This window comes from Spermophilus citellus, assembly GCF_964194105.1.
Source record: "Spermophilus citellus genome assembly, chromosome: 11".
Classification (NCBI taxonomy): domain Eukaryota; kingdom Metazoa; phylum Chordata; class Mammalia; order Rodentia; family Sciuridae; genus Spermophilus; species Spermophilus citellus.
In genome coordinates this window covers 134900058-134919419 of record NC_138192.1, presented here as the reverse complement: position 1 = coordinate 134919419, position 19362 = coordinate 134900058, and the positions used below count along the sequence as shown (strand labels likewise).

The window sequence follows — 19362 nt, the reverse complement described above, 5'->3', positions numbered from 1 at the left end:
TGGGAGCACTCAACCTCGGAGACTTCCTGCCAGGAGTGCTCTGTTCTGCCCCAATAGTGGCCGACGATGGGCGGGGACCAGAACAGAAGTCATCCTGCTATGGGATTGTCAGGTCCCAATTGTGCCTGTCACGTGGCTGTTGCAGAATCTTGATCCTGTGTTCCCAGAGCTCTACAGCAGCACAGGACCTTCAGGAGGGTCTGCTCCTTGTCACTGGGCTGTGTGAGCCCTGGGGCTCCCACCACCTCCTGAGAGAGAAATATGTCTCGAAACACTCTGCCCGTGACCCTTCACCGCATGCCCTCCTGGTCTCATGAGCTCCGTGTTGGACATCGTCCCCGTTTTCCTCCTTGCCTCCTTTGTTCTGCCCTTGAAGATCCCAGCTTGCCTCCCTTCTGTCAGTGCCTTCCTGCTGTCCTCAGGGCTCTCCTCAGAGCTTCCGACCTGTCCTTGGACACAGGGAACAGCAGCTGGGGCACAGCATGCCCGCTCTGAGCCCCACCAGCCGGGTGCTGACAGCTCTCTGCTGATCCACTGGGCCTGCCTTGCTGGCTGCTGGGCGGGCATGGAGCCAGCACAGCAGCGGTGCTCTGGGAGAGCCCGCCCCGCCTCGTGCCTGGTGCCCTCCTGTTCCCTCTGCACATCTGACCACAAGGCCACCTCCCACCTCAGAGAGTTGTTTTGTGCTGTGACTGACTGGGGAAAAGCCGTCTGTAGCCTGGTGTCTGGTGTCTGAGCTGGTGAAGACTGGCAGAGGCAGGCCCTGGGCGTGGGGGGACTCGTAATCTGCCTGATGGGCTCTGAAGACAGCGAGCCCCGCCTGCCACTGCCCACGTGGAGTCCTGCTCACCCTCTGCTCACGGAGCCACTCTCCAGATGTGCTTCCCGCTGCTGCTTCACCTCTCCGACAGCCCAGGGGGGTCAGAGTGCAGCTCCCACGTGCCCCACCTGACCATGGCGGCACTGGAGTGATTGCGGGCCATCAAGTACGGCTCTCACTGCCAGGTGGAGACCCTGTGTCCGGACTTCAGCCACCTTGCAGAAGTGGGCTCCTGGGACGTGGCTCAATCCTGAAGCAGCTCCTTCCAGCTGGGGAGCTCCCCGGGCTGCTGAGGCTGGAGACGAGGCTTTCCAGGGGCACCCAGTGCTTGCAGGGCCCGTGCATGTTGCCGCCACCTGGCACCAGAAACCCCGCAGCCCAGCGAGGCAGCACCTCCAGGTGCACAAGTGCACCCTGGTTTGAAACCTGGGTGCCAGCAAAGGTTTCCTGTGCCCTGAAGGGAGGCTCATCTGCCTGCTGCACAGCCCCTCCCCAGCCTGCAGATGGCTCTGCTGGTCCAGTAGATTCCACAGGGGCAGGGTCTTGTGCCATCATGTCCCCCGCCAGGGCCAGAGTGGTGGGCTCCAGAGGGTCATTGGTTCACTGCCCTCATTTTGGTATCTTGAGGTGCTTGAGGCCAGTCCTCACTTTCATAGGCTGTGGGCCCTGCGTGGCATGGAGCAGGCCCTGGCTGGGAAGGGCGGGTACAGACAGGTGGTGCGTCCTGCCCTGAGTCTCCCTTGCATGACAAGGAAGTGCCCTTCAGGAGCAGAGCAGAATCCAGGAGGCCTTCCAGGTGCAGAGCAGGGCAGTGGAGAGGTGAGGATGTGGGGTGAGTGCTGGCCGCTATGTGCCGCGGAGAGGGGCATCAGGCAGGGCTGCAGGACGGGGCCTGCTGTGGGAGACACAGGGAGGGCAGCAGGTGGGTCAGAGGGCAGAGGGGCCAGCCCTGTAGACTCTGGGAGTCAAACCTTAGCAGGGGACATAAGTGGATGGGGGAAGAGACAGGATCTGCCACCTGGTAACCTAGTCAGAGCTGTGACCTTGAGATGACCTCCAATCCATCCTGCAGGGCCTGGAGGAGATCCCTGTGATGATCTGCAATAGCACAGCTAGTCTGTGGCCAGCTCAGAATGTCCTTGTCACACTGTCTCATGATGCCACACTGACTATCCAGGGTTATCTTGGCAGCCCTGGAGAGAAGACCCTCCCACACAGGGCCATGGACAGCCAGGCTCCGCCCTGTGGGTGGATGCAGCATCTCAAAGGCTACTTCTGTGGTCTGTAGCTTCTGTCTCTAGACCCAGCAAGGGGTTGCAGGAACCCTGGTGGGCCTCAGCTGAGAGTTTGGTGGTGGGAAAAAAAGTGTTCTTTTTTTAAGTAACCAGGCAGATTCTGGCTTCTTTTGTTTTCGCTTTTAAGTAATGTAAGAAAAATGAATAGAGAAATGGAACACGTGGGTCTGTGCTGTTAACAGAGGTGGGGTCCGCTGTGTCCACGCTGTTTGTCCCTCAGCCTTAATCAGCTGCCGTCCAGGTGGACTGTCCCTTGCTCTGTGTACAGATGCCGTGAAACAGACAGCCCTGCACCCTGAGTCAGTGCCCCCAGAGCAGCCGGGGGACCCTGGCAAGTCTGGCACCTTGGTGAACACAGCCTCCATTTCTCCAGAACCTGGTTTCTCAGGCCTGTTTTTCTGGCCTCTTCCCATGGAGGAGGCTGGTGGTTGCCTACACAACCCAGGCCCATGGTGGAGTCAGCTGCCTGGTTCCAGCACAAGCAGGGAACTTCCCTTTCCAGAAAGACCAAGAGCAGCAGGGGACTGAGTGCGGAAAGCTGGCGTCTCACTACTTACAGATCCACAAGTGGCAGAAGGGGAAAGGAGCCTGGACACGGCTTCAGAGCCTGGGCGAGGCCAAGCCGGAGGCTGCAGTCAGAGGAGTCCAGAGATGGCACTAGAGCTGGGGGGGGCCAGGGTGGTGGCTGCAGTCAGTCCTGGACCTCTCTGCTGGAGCTCCCACAGGGCCACCTAGGGACTGTGACTTGATGGGTCTGGCTCCCACACACAGGCGTTGGGGACCACTGTGGGCTTCCACATGCAGGTGGCCTCTGTCCACATAGGAGGGCTCTGACAGGTCCCACGCTGGCTGTGCCAGTGGCAAGGTGAGCGCTGAGGGCGTCTGGCGCTGGCACTCAGAGCCCAGAATTGGCCTGGGTGTCCTCGCATCACGTGGGATAGGAGCAGCCCTTCTTGCTTCAGGGCCTCGCTTGCCTTCACAGAGTCCATTGGTGTCTGAACTGGGCTGTGGGCATCTGCAGACGAAAAGGAAGCGCAAGATGTGGACGTCATGGCCACGGCCCCAAGAGGGCCCCCATTGTGTCCACTTCCCTCAGACTTCCAAGCAGTTGGATGTCTGCTTGGAAGGATCTAGGAGGAGGTTATTTAAGAAATGTCACCACTAAATGACTGTCACCCACACTGGACCCTGCCTAGTAAATCAGATAGCCGCCCCAGTCCCCGTCTCCTGCTGAAGTGTAGGCTCTTCCTTTCACCCGGCACCCCATGCCAGCCCAGCACTGCCGTGTTGAGTGGTCATTACCCCCGTGTACCAGGAATTGAACTCAGGGGCACTTAACCCCTGAGCCACATCTCCAGCCTTTGTATATTTTCATTTTTCCTTTTAAGTTGCTGAGGCTGGCTTTGAACTTGTGATCCTTTCACCTAAGCCTCCTGAGCCCCTGGGATCACAGGCGTGTGCCACCCCACCTGGCCAGGTGTGCACATTTTTAAGCCACCATTGTGAAGCCCTTGCCCCTCGCTGTGACGATATCTCCTTCTTTGCAGCCTCTGAACCCAACCTGAAATTGAGGTCCAGGCTTAAGCAGAAAGTGGCTGAGAGACGGAGCAGCCCGCTCCTGCGCAGGAAAGATGGGCCTGTGGTCACTGCTCTAAAAAAGCGTCCCTTGGATGTCACAGGTATGTCAGACAAGCAGATAAACTGCTCCTGCTGCCGCACTGTGCAGCTTTCCTGTGGAAGCCAGCTCTTCTGTGGCGCCTCTGAAACTCTGTGGCTGGGCCTGGCGCCGTCAGCCCAGAGTGTCAGGCAGGCCACTGAGGGTCAGTACCAGGAATGCCTCAACGGGTGCCCGCTCCCTGGGTCAGGTATTAGGTCCATGCGCCTCGTGTCATGGGAGATGTATTTGAGGTTCGTCTGAAGGTGTTCATGGTCAGTTGCCTGCTCCTGCCTGCTCCCCCTGCTCACAGAGCAGTGTCCATGAGCTTAGCAGGAGAACACCCAGGGGCTCCGCTGTTCCACTGTGGTACCTTGGTGCCTCTGGCCCCGTGAGTGGTCCACACCAGCAGAATTCCAACAGGCAGGGTCAGCACCCCCTCCCAGCCCCTTTCTGAGGGCAGCAACCTCGCAAGCACCCCCTGCCCAGACACCCCACTGTGAGGACCAGGACCCACTGGGCCACTTCCTGCCTCTTGAGGACACACCTGTCCAGAAGCATGACTCCTCAGTCCCTCTCCACAGGTGTCCCCCAGCATCTCCAGAGTTCCAAGTCCCACAGGTGCATCTCACTCAGCACCCTGTGCCCTGGGTGGATCCCAGCTCCTCACTCAGGGAGCACAGCCCCCAGCTGCACCCCAGCACCTCAGGGCCTATTCTCCAGGTGCACCTCCACTTTTCAAAGTCCTGGCACCAGGAAACAAGGGCTGCTCCCAGATGCCCTGGAGAGGAGGCCAGGAGCACTGGACGGCCGGGATGAGTGGGGCTGGTCCTAAGTTCCCTGGGCCGGTTTAGTCCAGTGTGTCCTGGGGAGTGTGCTGCTGCTGGGGAAGAGGTGGGAGAGGTTCCCAACTGGCCCTCTCCTGGTGAATGGCCAGGTCTCAGCACAACCCTCCCCTAAGGCATGAGAGGAGAGCTTCCCTTCTGGACATGGCTTGGCCATCCCTGCCCTGCGTGCTCTAGGGCTCTCCAGCTGCCCTGGCCTTGACCTTTGTGGACTCATTCGAGGCTGAAGCCTTCATCCGTTGGGAGTGCCCGTTTCGTCCTTGTCTTCCTTTGTGAGTGGCTCTCTCCTCTGATGGTTTTGTGTAGAGAGTTTCTGGCTGGAGAGATCAAGGGATGCCGGAGCCCAGGCTCACCAGTCTGATAAACTAGGAGGACTCAGTGGAACTGGGGCCCATGAGCTGAAAGCTGTTCCAACACCCAGGCACGTTGTCCCCGTGTGCAGGCTTGTTCAGGCTGGCTCTGGTACACCGGACCCCACAACGTCCCAGCCAAAGGTTGCTAAGATGACGCCTTCAGCCAGCTGCTTCTGAGTGTCACACCTCGAGTTCCTGTTGTCACCCAGTGACTGCTTAATGGTATCTAAATGTCAGAGCTGGGCACAGAAGCAGTGAGACAGGCTCCTTGCCTTCCCGGAGCTGACAGCCTCCTGGGGACCCCCAGCTGTCACATGGGTGGCCTGGTTAGTGCTGAGCTGTGCTGGATGAAGGGTGTGCCCCAGCAGCCCCAGGGCAGGGTGGGCAAGTAGCATGGTGAGACCAGAAGCTGTGGAGAAGGTGGCCTCTGAACTGTGGTCTGATGGACAGAGGAGACAGTGCTGGGAGAGGAGCTGGGACAGTCAGGGCTGCAGGGAGGTGGTCCCACACACAGTGGGGAGGCGGTGGAGTCCTGGGGCAGGAGAGAGCCACGCAGACGTGTGGGAAGTCACGGACAGGCAGCCTCGCACTCTGCCACTTGTTAGACTCAGGCTGGATGAAGAGCACGAGGGGGGCCCTGCCCAGGCGGCCCTCCAGCCCCCAGGGCGCGCCCTGCCCTGTGAGGTGCCTGTATAGCTGCGGCTCACGTCCTTTCCGCCTGACAGCAACCTCGAGGACCTTCTGGCCCTGCTGCCAGGCCTCTCCTCTCACCAGTGCAGACAGTCCACCGTGGTCCTGCAGGGCGCTTGCTTCCTCAGGTCAGAGTCCTGAGTGGGTCGGTTAAGGGGGTGGCAGTCGGGTGACTGTGTTTCATGACTCCACGCTGCCACAGTGGAGCGGCCACCTGATCCTGCCAGGCAGCGTCAGAGGGTTTCCTGGAGACACTGTCAGGAAGAGGGCCCAGGCAAGGCTGCTTCTAGGATGGCAGTGTGGAGTCAGGGGCTAGGAGAAGGCCGAGTGATGGCGGATAACTGCTCAGCCTAGGTGACGTCACCAGAGGGCCAAGCCACGCTCTGGAGTTGGCAATTGGTAGATGGAGTGAGTGAGAGGTACGAGAGGAGGGGGCAGGTGGGGCCTATGACAAGAGCTGGCCAAGGTCGGGTAGATGGCAGGAGCAGTGGCTTAGGGCCCGGGTGGGTAGCTCGGTCCACAGAGGACGTGAGCCTTCAGCCTGCCCACATCAACTTGAGGACAGTTCGCCTTTGGTGTCCTCCGCAAGCCGAGTGGCCTAGGGAAGGTGACGTTACTGCCTCAGCTTTCTCTGTGCAGAGGGGATCAGGATGGCGCCCACCTCATAGCTCAGCACAGCGCAGCTGCTGGAGCTAAACCTGCCTGCTGTGGAGCATCAAGGGACAGTGGCTTCCATGCCCACCATCTATCTCCGTCCTCCTCCTTGTCACCCAGGGATACCCTTGAAGCCAGTTTTCAGTCTGCTGTGTGGACAGCAGCCTCCTGTGGGCTGGGGTGCTCTCCAGTTGGATGAGGAGGTACTGTGTGCTCAGGGTCAGGACATAGAGGAGGAATTCCCCAGCCCCCCTTCAGGGTCCCTGCTGTGTCCAGAGTGGGGGGCAGTGGCCCATGTGAGAAGAGATGGACCTGCCTTGGCTCCTCTCACAAGTCATGGTCAGCTGGAGCCCACCCAGCCCGCTGCCTGGTGGGCAGGCCGGGGCAGCTGTCTGGTGTGTTCTGAAGTAACACTGGTGAAGCCCAGGCCCCTGGCTCTTTTGCTGGGCCCTTGCTGATCCTGGGAAAACCAGGGAGTGACATTCCAAGCAGTCATGGAGGGCTTCTTAATTAACTAGCTTCTTAGTGAGCACAGTAAACTTGACCTTCCACCGTCGAGAGTTGCTTGGCTTCTGTGTTCTTAGTCTTTTGTTGCTAGGATGTTAATAAATGTTTAGGAGCTTACCTCTCAGGTGCTTCAAACCGTCCTGAAATCACGAGAGCCATGGAGTTGATAGCAAGCACTTCCCAGAGGGCTGTGCAGAGGCTGCATGGAGTCCTGAGTTCTGCAGACTCACCAGGAGGTAGCAGCAAGGCCCAGGAATCGGGAGAGCCTCCTGTTGCCCACTCTGGAGTCGCAGCCATGTTCTTTCTGCTTGGGATTTGTGCCAGCCAGCAGGCTAGCAAGCGGAAACCCACAGAGGCGGCTGCCACCCCGGGCCTGGCCCCAGCCACTGTCTCTCACTTGCAGACTCTGCGTGCAGCAGTGCCCCGGGGTCTGGGCCCAGCTCACCCAACAGCAGTTCCGGCAACGTCAGCACTGAGAATGGCATCGTGCCTGCTGTGCCCAGCGTCCCAGCCGAGGTCAGTGTACTCCCGGTCAGTGGCATGCCTGCTCTGTGCCATCCAACCCCTACACTCACCCTGAACTGGCCAGCATGGGGCAAGGGGAACTGGCATGGGGGTGGCCCTGGGGAGAGCTTTCTGGGCATTCCTCCCCCCTTCATCGCAGCCCCCCTGAAATATGAGCACCCTAGTTCTCCACACACCCGGGGCCCTCCAGCCCCATCTTTCCCCGGCCTCTCCCCAAGCATGTTCAACAGAGGGTGTCATGATGCAGGTGACATGCACAGGGTCCTGGCAGGCAGCAGGCCCGTGGGAGGAGTTGCTGGGTGAGACAACAGGGTCATGTTGGGGAGACACGGAGCACTGAGCAGCAGGAGTCGGGGAGCGGGCGGCTCCCCCACGGTTGGCACCGCAGGGGCAGACAGGGAACCAAGGGCTCCAGGCATGAGACCCAGCACCCCTTCTTTGACCCTGCTTTCAATGCACTCTGAGGGGTGCAGCAATCCGGGAGGGTATGAGCAATGAGCATGGGCCAGGAGTGCTCTGACGCCACTCGGGGGGTGACTCCAGGCGCTGGAGCTTCAGCAGAGGAGGGTGCACCCACCCAGCGCTGTGGATCGCCCCTGCCCGGCTGCAACAGGTCCCAGCACCCTCATCTCCTATGCTCACTGCCCAGCGTCCCCATCCTGAGGGCCAGCACAGGGAGGGTAGCTCCACAGCTGGTGGGGAGAGTTGGGCCAGCCAGGATACAAGGGTCTGGAGGGTTCAGGGTGCTGGGCCTGGGAGAGGCATGGGGGCTGCTTGAGCAGCCAGCTTTCTGATGGATTGGCCAGGAAGGCTGCCTGCCGCAGGGCCGCGTGCAGCAGAGCGTACGAGCCTCCCGCATGTTCTGAGCGTCAACCTACAGAGGGGCTGCAATTTATTAAGTGTAGTTGTTTGCTTGTTAAATATTTAGAAAGGAACTGCTGCCCTTCCAAAGGTTGGCAGATCCAAGCTGGGACACGCAGACTTAGCATTTTCGTTTAAAGTCCCAAACCTCTGTGTATAAAAGGCGTTGTAGAGACGAGGGCCATGGCTGGGAGCGATTCCCCAGGGTCGCTGTCTCTGGGCTCCTCAGTTCCTGTTCCTCTTATTTTTACGTTATACTTCAATTTCTCTTCGTATCTGTGCTCTTCAACCGACCAGTTTAGGTATGTACTTACTTATTAGACGTTTTAGCAGCCCTCTGCGAGCAGGCCACAGCTGGGCTCTGCCTACAGTTAATTCAGAATGCAGCTGGAAGTCGCTCCCTCCCCGGGGAGTCCCCAGGGCCGCTGTCACCCCTCCCTGGGGTGTCCCCCAGGGTCGCTGTCACCCCTCCCTGGGGTGTCCCCCAGGGTTGGTCTCACCCCTCCCTGGGAGGTCCCAGGGTTGCTCATGGGCACAGAGGCTCATGTGGTGTGTGCATTTGGAATCTTCGTAGCAGTGCCTTTTTGTGGGGACCTGTATGGTTCTGGTTTAAGTTATATATTGATTGTTATAAACTGTGGGATATATAACTTAAGCTACTGTAAACTCAGAGACATATAAAAGGAGTCACAAGAACTATACAAGTCTGACCGTCCAGGTTTCACCTCAGATGCTCATCACCACAGGTGGGGGTGGCCTGTGATGCTGGACCACACATGGACGTCCCTTTAGGATCTCAGATGCCATTAGGATTGGTGATTTTCAGAGCTTCCTGCTTCCTGGCCAAGGGCTGGCTCATCCTCCCATGTGGTCCAGAGGCAGCAGGACTGCCCTAGTGGGGCATCTGGTGCAAATGGAGGTGGCATGGTGGCCTGGCTCTCTCTGCTTCCTCTGGCCATTGCCCTAAGACCACTATGGGAAGACCACCATGTCCTGCAGGCCCTCTAGGGGAAGCAGAGCTCTGGAGCCAGAGACGAGGCGCAGGTGCTCAGCCACAGGCCCTTGGGCTTCTGAGGAAGCCAGGGCCTCTGCTAGAAAGCAGACCAGCCCGTCCTGGAGCGACAGAGCTCGGGGCCTGCTCCCAGGTGCCCCCTGGAGACAGCAGGAGCATCCACTTCTTCTCAAAAGGGCAAATTCACAGAGGCAGCTTTATTTCTCAGAGTGACTAGGTTAAAAAAAAAATGTTGATTATAAAGGATTCACAACTTCCAAACGAGCAGTTCTCCTTAGGGAGAGCCCTGCTTCCTGGGCAAGCTCGGGTGTCTTCTCGGAAGCATGACTGGCAGATATGTCTTTCACTTTTGAACCCCCCTCATCAAAAAAAAAAATGTCTAGGAAAAGCCTATCCCAGAAGCCACATGGTCACCCTTGTGCATAGGCAGCTGTGCAATATGTGGCCATCCCAAGGGCGGTCAGAGCAGTTCCTCTGAGAGCAGAGGTCTGTCAGTGTCCTTCCAGGGACGCAGCTGCAAGTTCCTGGTGAGCATTTGCAGCGTGAGGCAGGGGTCGGTCTTCAACAGGATTCCTTGGCCGAGCCTGCAGATTGCGGGCAGGAGCATGAGGTGGCCATTGCCCTGGGGGCACTGTGCCTTCCTGCTACCCGCCCCACGTTCTCTAGCAGGGCTCCAGACAGGTCACCTCCCTTACATCAACTTATCCTGATGTTCATTTCATAAATTGTCTTCTTGTAAATGAAATTTTAAAGTACTCGAGCTGCCCCTCTGCCTTTGTGATAGGGTGGAATTGTTGAGTCACATGCCATGCAGATTGCTGCCTGCCCACCAGGCTAGCTGAACAGTGTCCCTGCACCATAGTTGGCTCTTGCTTTCCTTTAGAGTGCACTTGGATGGGTCTTCTCTGCGTGGTGCAGACCAAGTAGAGCCCCGTCCCCTGCCAAGCCCATCCATTCTGCAAGCAGGCTAAGCGCCGGCATCTGGAGGAACAGGCAGGGAGGGCCAGGCGTAAAGCAAAGCTTGTGTCCAGGGTGAGATGCTGCACTTGGGTGGTACTCCACCTGCCCTCTGCTCCTTCCTCAGGCTTACGCTTGAGTAGTCTGAGCTCAGCTTTAGAAAGTACATGATTCTATGACGTGTTTTTTTCTACTTAAAACTTGATCACAAAAGAACATCCAGATAATGATCATTGGGGCATTTCTGGACCTCTTCCAAGTCGAGTGTGCAACACACCTTCATTCACTTAATGCCAGTGTGGCTGGAGTAGGTGCACATTGCAGCTGTAATGCTGCTGCCATGAGCAGCCCAGTGGCCAGGTCCTGTGTGCACATGGGTCTTTTCCTTAGGAATCCTTCTTAACACTGCATCCTAAGAGTAGAGTTTCAGGATCAAGGTCAGCTCCACCTTTAAGGCTTCTGATAGATTGCCAAATTGTTCTGCAGAAAGCACCACAGTTTGCCGTCTTCCAGTAATGTGTTTCCCTTTCTCTGTTCCAAGATGGTATTAGCATTTTTAAAAAGTCATTGCCAATGTGCCGGGCGCAGTGGAACATGCCTATAATCCCAGCAGCTCAGGAGGCTGAGGCAGGAAGATTATGAGTTCAAGGCCCAGCTTCAGCAACTTAGCAAGACCCTGTCTCTAAATAAAACCTAAAACAGGCTGGGGAGGTGGCTCAGGTGTTAAGTGCCTCTGGGTTCAATCCCCAGTGCCCAAAATCAGGTTGTCGCCATGCACTCAGTCCTTAAGCATGTTCTCAGACAGCTGATGACATTGCGTGTTTTCTTCATGAGTTTATTCCCCCTTATTACGATATCTTCTGTGGTCCCTGGATTTGGCTGTGTACTTTCCTCACTTTGGGTTGTTCCTTGGTTTGTGAGCACTTTGCATATGAACCTCTGTCTGCCCTGTACCATGCTGAAAGCCACAGTTTGCTGCCTTCTAGGGAAGGAGAGCAGGGGTTTTTTTCCCCATTATTTCTGCATTCATTATCATGTTTGGCAAGATATTCCCAGCCACAAAAATGTGTTTTTACTGTATTGTCCTAGTAGTCTTCTGCTTGTTTTATGGTGTACAAGCAAATTGAATGAGGAGCAAGGTGCAGTGACAAGAAGACCGAGGACTGCTGCTAGGGAATGGCCCAGGCGCCCACCTTTCTCCAGGTGCGCACTGCTTCAGAGGCTCTAGGGTGACGGTCACTGTGTTCTGTCTGCAGACCAGCTTGGCGCACAGACTTGTGGCTCGAGAAGGCTCGGTCGCCCCACTCCCCCTCTATACGTCGCCGTCTTTGCCCAACATCACCTTGGGACTTCCTGCCACCGGCCCTGCTGCTGTAAGTCAGCCTCCGTGGGTCTGTGGCTCGGGGCGCGGTCATGGCCCTGCGCCCAGACATCCCTGGCTGTGCTTTCCAGGGTGCAGCGGGCCAGCAGGAGGCTGAGCGACTGGCTCTTCCTGCCCTCCAGCAGCGGATCCCCCTCTTCCCCGGCACCCACCTCACCCCCTATCTGAGCGCCTCTCCTCTGGAGCGGGATGGTGGGGCGGCTCACAACCCTCTTCTGCAGCACATGGTCCTGCTGGAGCAGCCGTCTGCACAAACGTCCCTCGTCACAGGTGAGCGTGTGGGCCTCGTGCTGTAGCCAGGGCTTTGGCAGTGTAGGACTTTCCTGCTGGGCCTCGTGTGGCTTCTGGAGCAGGCGGGACAGCACAGGGCACCTGTCTCCAGGCCTGCCAGTGCTGTGTGTGCACCTGGCCTGTGACTGGGCCACCTTGCAACTGCAAGCAGCTCGGTTGCTGCGTCCAGGCAGGTGCCGGGCACCCCTCTGCTCGCTCCCAGGAGGAGCGCGCCAGCCCTCTGGTCAGGGTTTCTGTGTGGTCAAGGTGAGCACATATTGGAAGCACAGAATTGACTGGGGCAAATAATTGGTTTCTGTTTGGCAACAAAACACTGTAGAAATGTGTGCTGAGGATGGTCATGTTTAGAAAACACAATTTAGAGGACAAGGAGAAGCCTGCTGTATGACCTTGTGACAGCAGCAGGAGAGCTGTTCAGACGTGGCCAGCACACAGCCATGGGTTGGATCCCCATGCCCGTCCATGACTTAGCTCAAGTGGCTGTTCTCCTGGACATCTATGGGCTTGCTCAAAATGTGCCTTTGGACTGACCTCAGGGCTGGCCTGGCCAGCTGTGCACCCTCAGTGGGCAGAGCCCTGTGCCTGTCGTGGTGGGGTGCTGGCTGGAGGCCTGTGGGCTAGCTCTGGGGTCTGTTGGCTTCCTTGCTCCCTGCTGCTGCTGCTCCCTAAAGCTTTGGCTGTGGTCACCACGGGTCTGGGCAGGAGTGGTGCACTGGCTCCGAGTGTCTATGTGGACAGAGGAGATGCGACTCCAGCCCTGAGTGCAGCATCTCACCCTGGACCCAAGCTTTGCTTCATGCCCAGCCCTCCCTGCCTGTTTCTCCAGATGCTGGTACTTAGCCTGCTCTGACATGGGAGGTCGCTTGTAGTCTGTGTGCCTCTTTCCCATCGGTGAGGTAGGGGTGCTCAGGTATGAACTACCTGAGTCCCTGCAGGGTAGCACCAGCACCTGCCATTCCCATTGGTGTGGGTCTCCTGGTTGGAAGAGTAGTCTTCACCTTCCGCCTCCCACACCCTGCCCCAGGGCCCTGCCCACCCTTCCCAGCATCTCCTGGGCCCTTCCCCTCACTCCCTGCCACGTGGCCCTGATTCCAGGTCTCTTGGCATCATCCTGAGGGAGGGTGCCTCCTGAGCAGGGTTCCAGCAAGCTGTCCTCTTCTAGGACAGCACCATTGGGTACAGGAGCCACCGACCACAGGAGGGTTCAATTCAGAGTACAGTGTGGTTTCTCAGGCACTGTGCAGCATCTCGGATGCACAGGTGGCCCCAGCCCCCTGTGGACCGCGGCCTTGTTGTGAGCTTGCTTTCCACAGCTCGGTCAGGGCAGAGGCCCAGCTCCTCAGCATTGGCTCCATACTTGCAACGGGGCCTCCCTCCTCCCCAGGCAGCACCCTGGATGGGCAGTGCAGGAGGCGTTTGGATACGAGTGCCATCTTCCAAGGACCTTTCCTTGCATTGGGCTGGCTGTGCCTGGCCCTGCAGCTGCCCATCCCTCTGTCCCCATGCTGTGCCCACAGCCCTGTGCCCACTTGTGCCTCCCTGCAGCTGCTGAGTGCACCTGGCCTCTGCTCTCCATGCCGTGCTCCGGGAGAAGACCCGCTTCCTTCTGCCTGCCTCCTTTCCTCCCTTCCCACAGCCACCTGGGTTTGGTTCACAGTGAATGTGCACCAAACAAGGTGCAGTGCAGCTCAGCAGAGCTCAGGGCCTTGGAGGTGGCTTGGTGTCTCGTGGCAAGTTTTGCTCTCAGTTTGTCTCTGAGTTCCTGCAGATTGGCCACAGACCTTCCCTCTTGCTGGTCATAGGATGTGTAAGGGTGTGCATACCAGAGCTAGAACACCCAACTTCCATGGGTGCTCTGGACACAGAGGTCCCTGTGGGAGAAGTGACAGACCAGTCCCCAGGGGCAGGGTGTTCCCCGACCTCTTGAAGCTGCCTCTTCTGTGCAGAACCGCTGATTCAGTGCATTGACCTGATCCTCAGGAGCCTCCAGATGATAGTCTCTGTCTCCAAGCCCGAGCCCACGTGAGCTCTGCCTGTAGCTGGACTAGCCCCTCAGCAGGACAGCTGGTGGCCCCCTGGGAGAGGGTGCCTGGGCTGCCAGGTGTGCGTCACGGTCGTCTCCATCAGTCACTCAACAGCCTTCTCTCCTCCCCTCTCTTCCTCCTCTTTCCCCCTCTGCTGTTTCTTCCTCCATATTATCTTCAGACTGGTATCTTTCAGGCCTGGGAACGCTGCCCCTCCACTCGCAGCCCCTGGTTGGTACGGACCGGGTGTCCCCATCCATCCACAAGCTGCGGCAGCACCGCCCTTTGGGGCGCACACAGTCGGCACCACTGCCGCAGAACGCACAGGCGCTGCAGCACCTGGTGATCCAGCAGCAGCACCAGCAGTTCCTGGAGAAGCACAAGCAGCAGTTCCAGCAGCAGCAGCTGCACATGAGCAAGGTGGGTCCAGGCCGGGCATGTGGGCTGGAGACTGGGTAGGACAGCCAGGAGCAGCTCACGCAGCAGCTACGGGGAGAGGCCCAGGGCTTTCCCGGCCCCTTCGGCAAACTGGGCCCAGGAGCCTGGTACCACACGGGAGGTGGGCCACGTGGTCAGCTCTTCTTTCCTGGGCTTCCTAAGACCATTCACCGAGTAGGGATTCACTCCAGCCACTGCTGAAGACCCCAGCTTTACAGTGGTGCCGTCCCAGAAGCATCCTTCCCAAGCCCCTTCACACTGTCAGAGGTGTTTGGGGCCAGGAGAGCCCGCAGAGGTCCTTGTACCAATAGAAGTCTCCGGAGTCACCAAAGCCACCTCCAGGAGGAAGTGGCAGGATTGTGTGCTGCAATGCTGGGTGAGGGGAACCCAGGTGCTTAGTGAGGTCTCGTCAGACGCTGGCCTTAGAAGCAAGTATCCTAGCACTAGGGAAAGTGGCTGCTGGGGACGCCCTGTGACTCCTCTGAAGACTGCACTCCAAGTTACCCAGGACCCGCCACTCTCCTCCAGGAGGGAAGGAGACAGCCACACACACGCTGGTCCTCAGTACCAAGCAGCCGGCACCCATGTCCCACCAGTGGGTGCTGTGACGTGGGGAGCCGTAACACAGGTGGGACAAACCAGTCAGCACATGTTGGATGCTTTCCTGGTGTGAACTGTCCCGAACGGCCAGAGACGGCAAGGGGGGTGTTGTGGGAAGCTGGGGAGTGACTCCCAGTGGGGACAGCGTTTCTTATTAGGGATGATAGAAGTGTTCTCAGATGATGAATGATGACTACACAACTATGTAAGTTTGGGAACTACCGATTCATGCAATTTAAAGGTCTGAATTTTATGATCTATACATTTTAGTAGACCTCTCTTATTTGCAATGGTGGATAGTGCTGAACTCTTTATAAAAGCATTATGATACCAGAGTAATTGAACTGATAACTGAGATTGTTACCGAGTGCTAACCAGGAGGGTAGCATATTCTGTGTGGATACACTGGACAAGGGACTGGTTCACATCCTGGATGAGATAGAGCAGGTTGGTGTGAGATTCTATCATGCTACTCAGAGTAGGAGGCAGGTTTTTAAAACTTAGGAATTTTTTAATTCTGGAATTTTTTTATTCAATATTTTTGGACCTTGCTTGGCCATGGGAAACCAGATGAAGGAGAACTACCATATGTCTCAATAATGTTGTTACAAGAAACAAACAAGAGGATGAGATAATAGAAGGGAACCTGTGGTTTTCTGAAGGAAGTGCTGAGGCTATGGCAGATTCGAGGTTTCTTGACTCTTGTCTTCCCGCGGCACCTGGCCATGGCTCTTGTTGGCAGGTCCAGGCCTTCTGTTTCCCTGAGGAATGAGGATGAGGAAGGGTGGTGGGAGGCCAGGATCCTGATTCCCACCACGTGCAGAGGCAGGGCCAGGAGGGGAGCGCTGAGTGGTTAGCACCATCACCACTCACTCCAGCCTGGCCCAGGCTCTTCTCAAGGGTCCCTTTGCTCTGAGACAGTGGTGGCTTTCGCCAGGTCTCTCCTGCTGCGTCCTCTGTTGCAGGCTGAAAGGCACATGATCGAGGAGGTGGCCCCTGGGTGCCTTGCTCTCAGGTGGCAACGTCCCCAAGCTAGATGCCCCACATGGGCCAAGACCAGGCGTCTCCTGCCCAGTGGGCACAGGATGTTCGCTTGCCACCCACCCCAGGGCCCCTCAGCCCCAGAGGCCTTTTGCCGGACAGCACTGACTGGCAGAAGGGGGACTGCTGCGTCCCCATCCCTCGCTCACAACTGCACTCTGGGCGGCGGGCGTGGCGGGCAGGGGCCACACCTTGCGCTTGGGGTCAGAAAGCCTCCCGCGTCTTCCCAGTGCCAGCTTCAGCTGCCTAGTCTCCTTTGGCTCCGTGTGAGTGACAGGGCGGGAGGCCTCCGGAAGGCGGGGACACCTGTTCACATGCAGTGAGTTCTTGAAAAGAGCAGTTCAGGAGTGGGGTGATCTCACTGGGTTTCGTTACATGATGGATTTACAGTAGCAATGACAGGTGATTGACACGTTTGTACAGTGTTTCCTGCGGCGCCCGGGAAACGAGGATCTTGTCTAGCAACTCTCACCAGTGCTCCTGCCCTGGGGCTCTGCGGATGTCATTCTGGGAGCTCGTGCCCCCGAGGGACTGCAGCTCGGCACTGTGGCCACGCGGGCCATGCTTGGCACAGTCGGGAGGCAGCGTGGTGTTGCTGGTCGCTGCAGGTACCTCCAGGATGTCACCAAGAGCAGGAGAGGCCACCCAGCCCTCCCGTTGTGTCCCCAGCAGCCTGATGGGCTACTCTGGCTTCCTTGGCTCCCCGGGGAATGGCCCTGGAGCTGGCTCTCCTCGGGTCCCCTTGGCCAGGACTGGGGTGTCGCCCATGCCCTAAGTACGTGGGGTGGGTCCTGCAGCCTCACCCTCGGCCTGCTGCCAGGTCTGTTGGCGCTCCACGGGAGTCATACCTTTCCTTTCTCTGGAGGATGTCCGTGCGGCCTGGGCCTGGTCAGGGCCATTCTTGGAGCTTAGGCCCACCCGACTCCCAGGCAGCTAAAGTGGGACTGTGCTCGGAGGTGGTGGGTTCCCACCCACACAGGCTTCACAGCTTCCAGGGTGAGAGCATGGACACGTCTAATTGGTCCACTCATCAGTGTGTCCAGCTGTTTAAATATTGGCATATTTGCCTGTGTGGCTTTGGCCCTGAACTCCAGTCTGGCTTCTTAAAAATTTATTGTTCCAAATATGGAGGTGTCTTGTTCTTGCTCAGCTGTGTCCCAGAGTCCTCTGGACATGAGGGCCTGGCATGTGGTGATTGCCGCTGCCACGACTGGCTTCTCCTAGCCCGTGGCCGGCTTCTCCTCCTGAAGCCGGTCTGTGGCGAGGCCCAGCCACAGCACGCCTAGGAGAAGGGAGCTGAATTTCAGAGGAGCAGGAGAGTCCAGCTGCGGCCTGCCTCGCCAGCCCTGTGTCAGCGCCCAGCGAGCCTGGCTCTGCCTCATGGATGGGGCTCTGATGCAGGCAGCTGAGCCTGCAGGGCTGCGGCCCCCCAGGAGCCTCTCTGCCCCGGAGATGTGAGCTGTGCACCAGGGAGCAGGCAAAGAGGCCCCAGGAAGCCTTTGCCGCACCGGGCTCCTCTCCTGGAGGCCTCTGCCCTGTGTGCAGACGTTCAAGTGGGGTTTCCAGCCCTCCTGCCCTGTCCCTCAGCTCTGGTCCCCCAGGCCCTCCTGCCTTGCCCCTCAGCTCTGGTCCCCTAGGCCCTCCTGCCCTGTCCCTCAGCTCTGGTCGCCAGGCCCTTCCTCAGGCTGGCTCATGTCTGGAGCTTCTGGCTCATCTGTCCACGATCCCCTCCTGCGCTCCCCTGTGCTGAGCTGCAGACCCCATCCACCTGCCAGACTCAGACCCCCTTCCTCGCAAGGCCCTCTCCTGGGCCCCAGGCTCGCACCAGTCTCCACGGCCAGGCTGTACCTACCCTTCTTGGCCTCCCACCAGGGCTAGCTGGCGTTTCTATAGGCCTCCTCTTGAGCCCTGGGGTCCAGGCCCACCCCCTGTCATCAGCCCTGCAGTCTGGGCCTTTGTCCCTTCATTCTCTGCCCTGAGGCCACCTGCTCTACACCCTGCCTTCCGTCCATTTCCCGAAGGCTTGGGCTCTCCCAGACCCACCCTGCCTGTCCCTTTCCCTCCTTGGTGCCTCCCTCTCCTGCCTGGACTCCCACACCAGCCACTCTGGCCACTCTCAGGGGCTCCCTGGGTCCCCTGCTCTCCTGCCCCAGCTCCTGAGCCTCCCATAAAGACTGCTTCCCCTCATTCCCAGGCCCCAGGCTGGTGGGGGGCAAGATGCAGGAGCACTTCGGTCCCGTGAGGCAGTAGAGGCCAGGGTGGCACCCACCAGGCTCCTTTCCTCCTAACCCGTACAGCCAGGGTTCCGGGGTGTGGGGTGTGCAGGGAAATGTGGAACCTTCAGGTGAGATGGATGTTGGAAAGTGGCTATTTGAAGCCGTGGAGGGCTGTCGAGCTGGGCTGAGGCATCCCCTTGTTTGTTGGAAGCAGGCTGCTCCTGCTTGATTGAGGGGTGACTGGAGGGTCTGCCGACGCCGTGTGCTTGATCCACAGTCGAGCTGGTATGGCGTAGTCACTGGCACACCTGCGGTGAGGGTGCGCAGGACCTGGCTGTGAGGTGTGGGTCAGCAGTGCCGTGCCTCGGGCCCCTGTGAGCTTGCCTTTTGCAGGAGTCTGCACTCTGACCAGCACACTGTACCCACACTCCCACTGCACTCTGCCTCGGTGACTGGCTTTCCAGCTGGTCTTTAATGTGCCAGCCACTTCTGTTGCTTCCACGCGGTGGCTCACCTTCTGCTGGCACCAGGCTGACCTACTCCATGCCAGGCCCAGCCCTGTTCACGTTGCCTTGGTGTCAGAGGTCGGCTGTGTGCAGCATCCGCACTGCCGGGCTTCTGCAGCCTGCTCCTTTGTAAACAAGCCCACACTTGGTCTGAAATCCTGGTCGCCCTGCAGCAGGCACGGGAGGGATGTAGAGGGTGACAGTCACCAGGATTCTTGTGTGTCTGTGCAGTGACCATCCCCGAAACTGGCAAGTAGAACTGAAGCCTGAGCTTCCACCTAGCCCATTCCATAGAGTACGGGGCACAAATTCAGCAGAAGTACGGAAGGACTCTTAGAAGCATGCACACTCTGTGATTTAGAAAGTGCCAGATCCCGGCAGCCCCAGGTTCCTTACAGAGCAGTCAGAGGGCAGAGCCCTGTCCACACGGCAAGGCTCCCTCAGCATGGGCCTAGGGCTGTACAGGCACCCCTCCCAGTCACAGCACCCCTTCTCACAGGTCCTGGGTCTGGGGAGCTTCAAGTGTGGGCGTGGGGATTTAGGAACCAGTCTGTCATTTCCCCAGAACACCTTCTCATCAGGCCCCTTCCCCAAGAGCCAGCAGTGCCAGTGCCTCCTCTGCCCCTGTCCCCAGCCTCCTGCCAGCTCGGTGCTGCGTCACACTGGGTCCCCCGCTGCAGGAGGGGCTGTGT

General features: G+C 58.4%; 1 protein-coding gene across 12 annotated transcripts in view; it reads left to right on the top strand.

Annotated features, from left to right (window-relative positions):
• The window catches only part of HDAC4 (histone deacetylase 4), a 270249-nt gene that overhangs the window by 207381 nt on the left and 43506 nt on the right, over nt 1–19362 (top strand). For 10 of the 12 annotated variants that reach the window (XM_081260592.1, XM_081260596.1, XM_081260587.1 and 7 more), the window contains exons 7-11: nt 3663–3794; nt 7222–7334; nt 11430–11546; nt 11626–11824; nt 14051–14289. In XM_081260592.1, coding sequence (XP_081116718.1) covers nt 3663–3794; nt 7222–7334; nt 11430–11546; nt 11626–11824; nt 14051–14289 — 800 coding nt within the window. The remainder of the gene's footprint in view (nt 1–3662; nt 3795–7221; nt 7335–11429; nt 11547–11625; nt 11825–14050; nt 14290–19362) is intronic. The other 2 variants (XM_081260591.1, XM_081260590.1) reach the window with 1 other exon arrangement.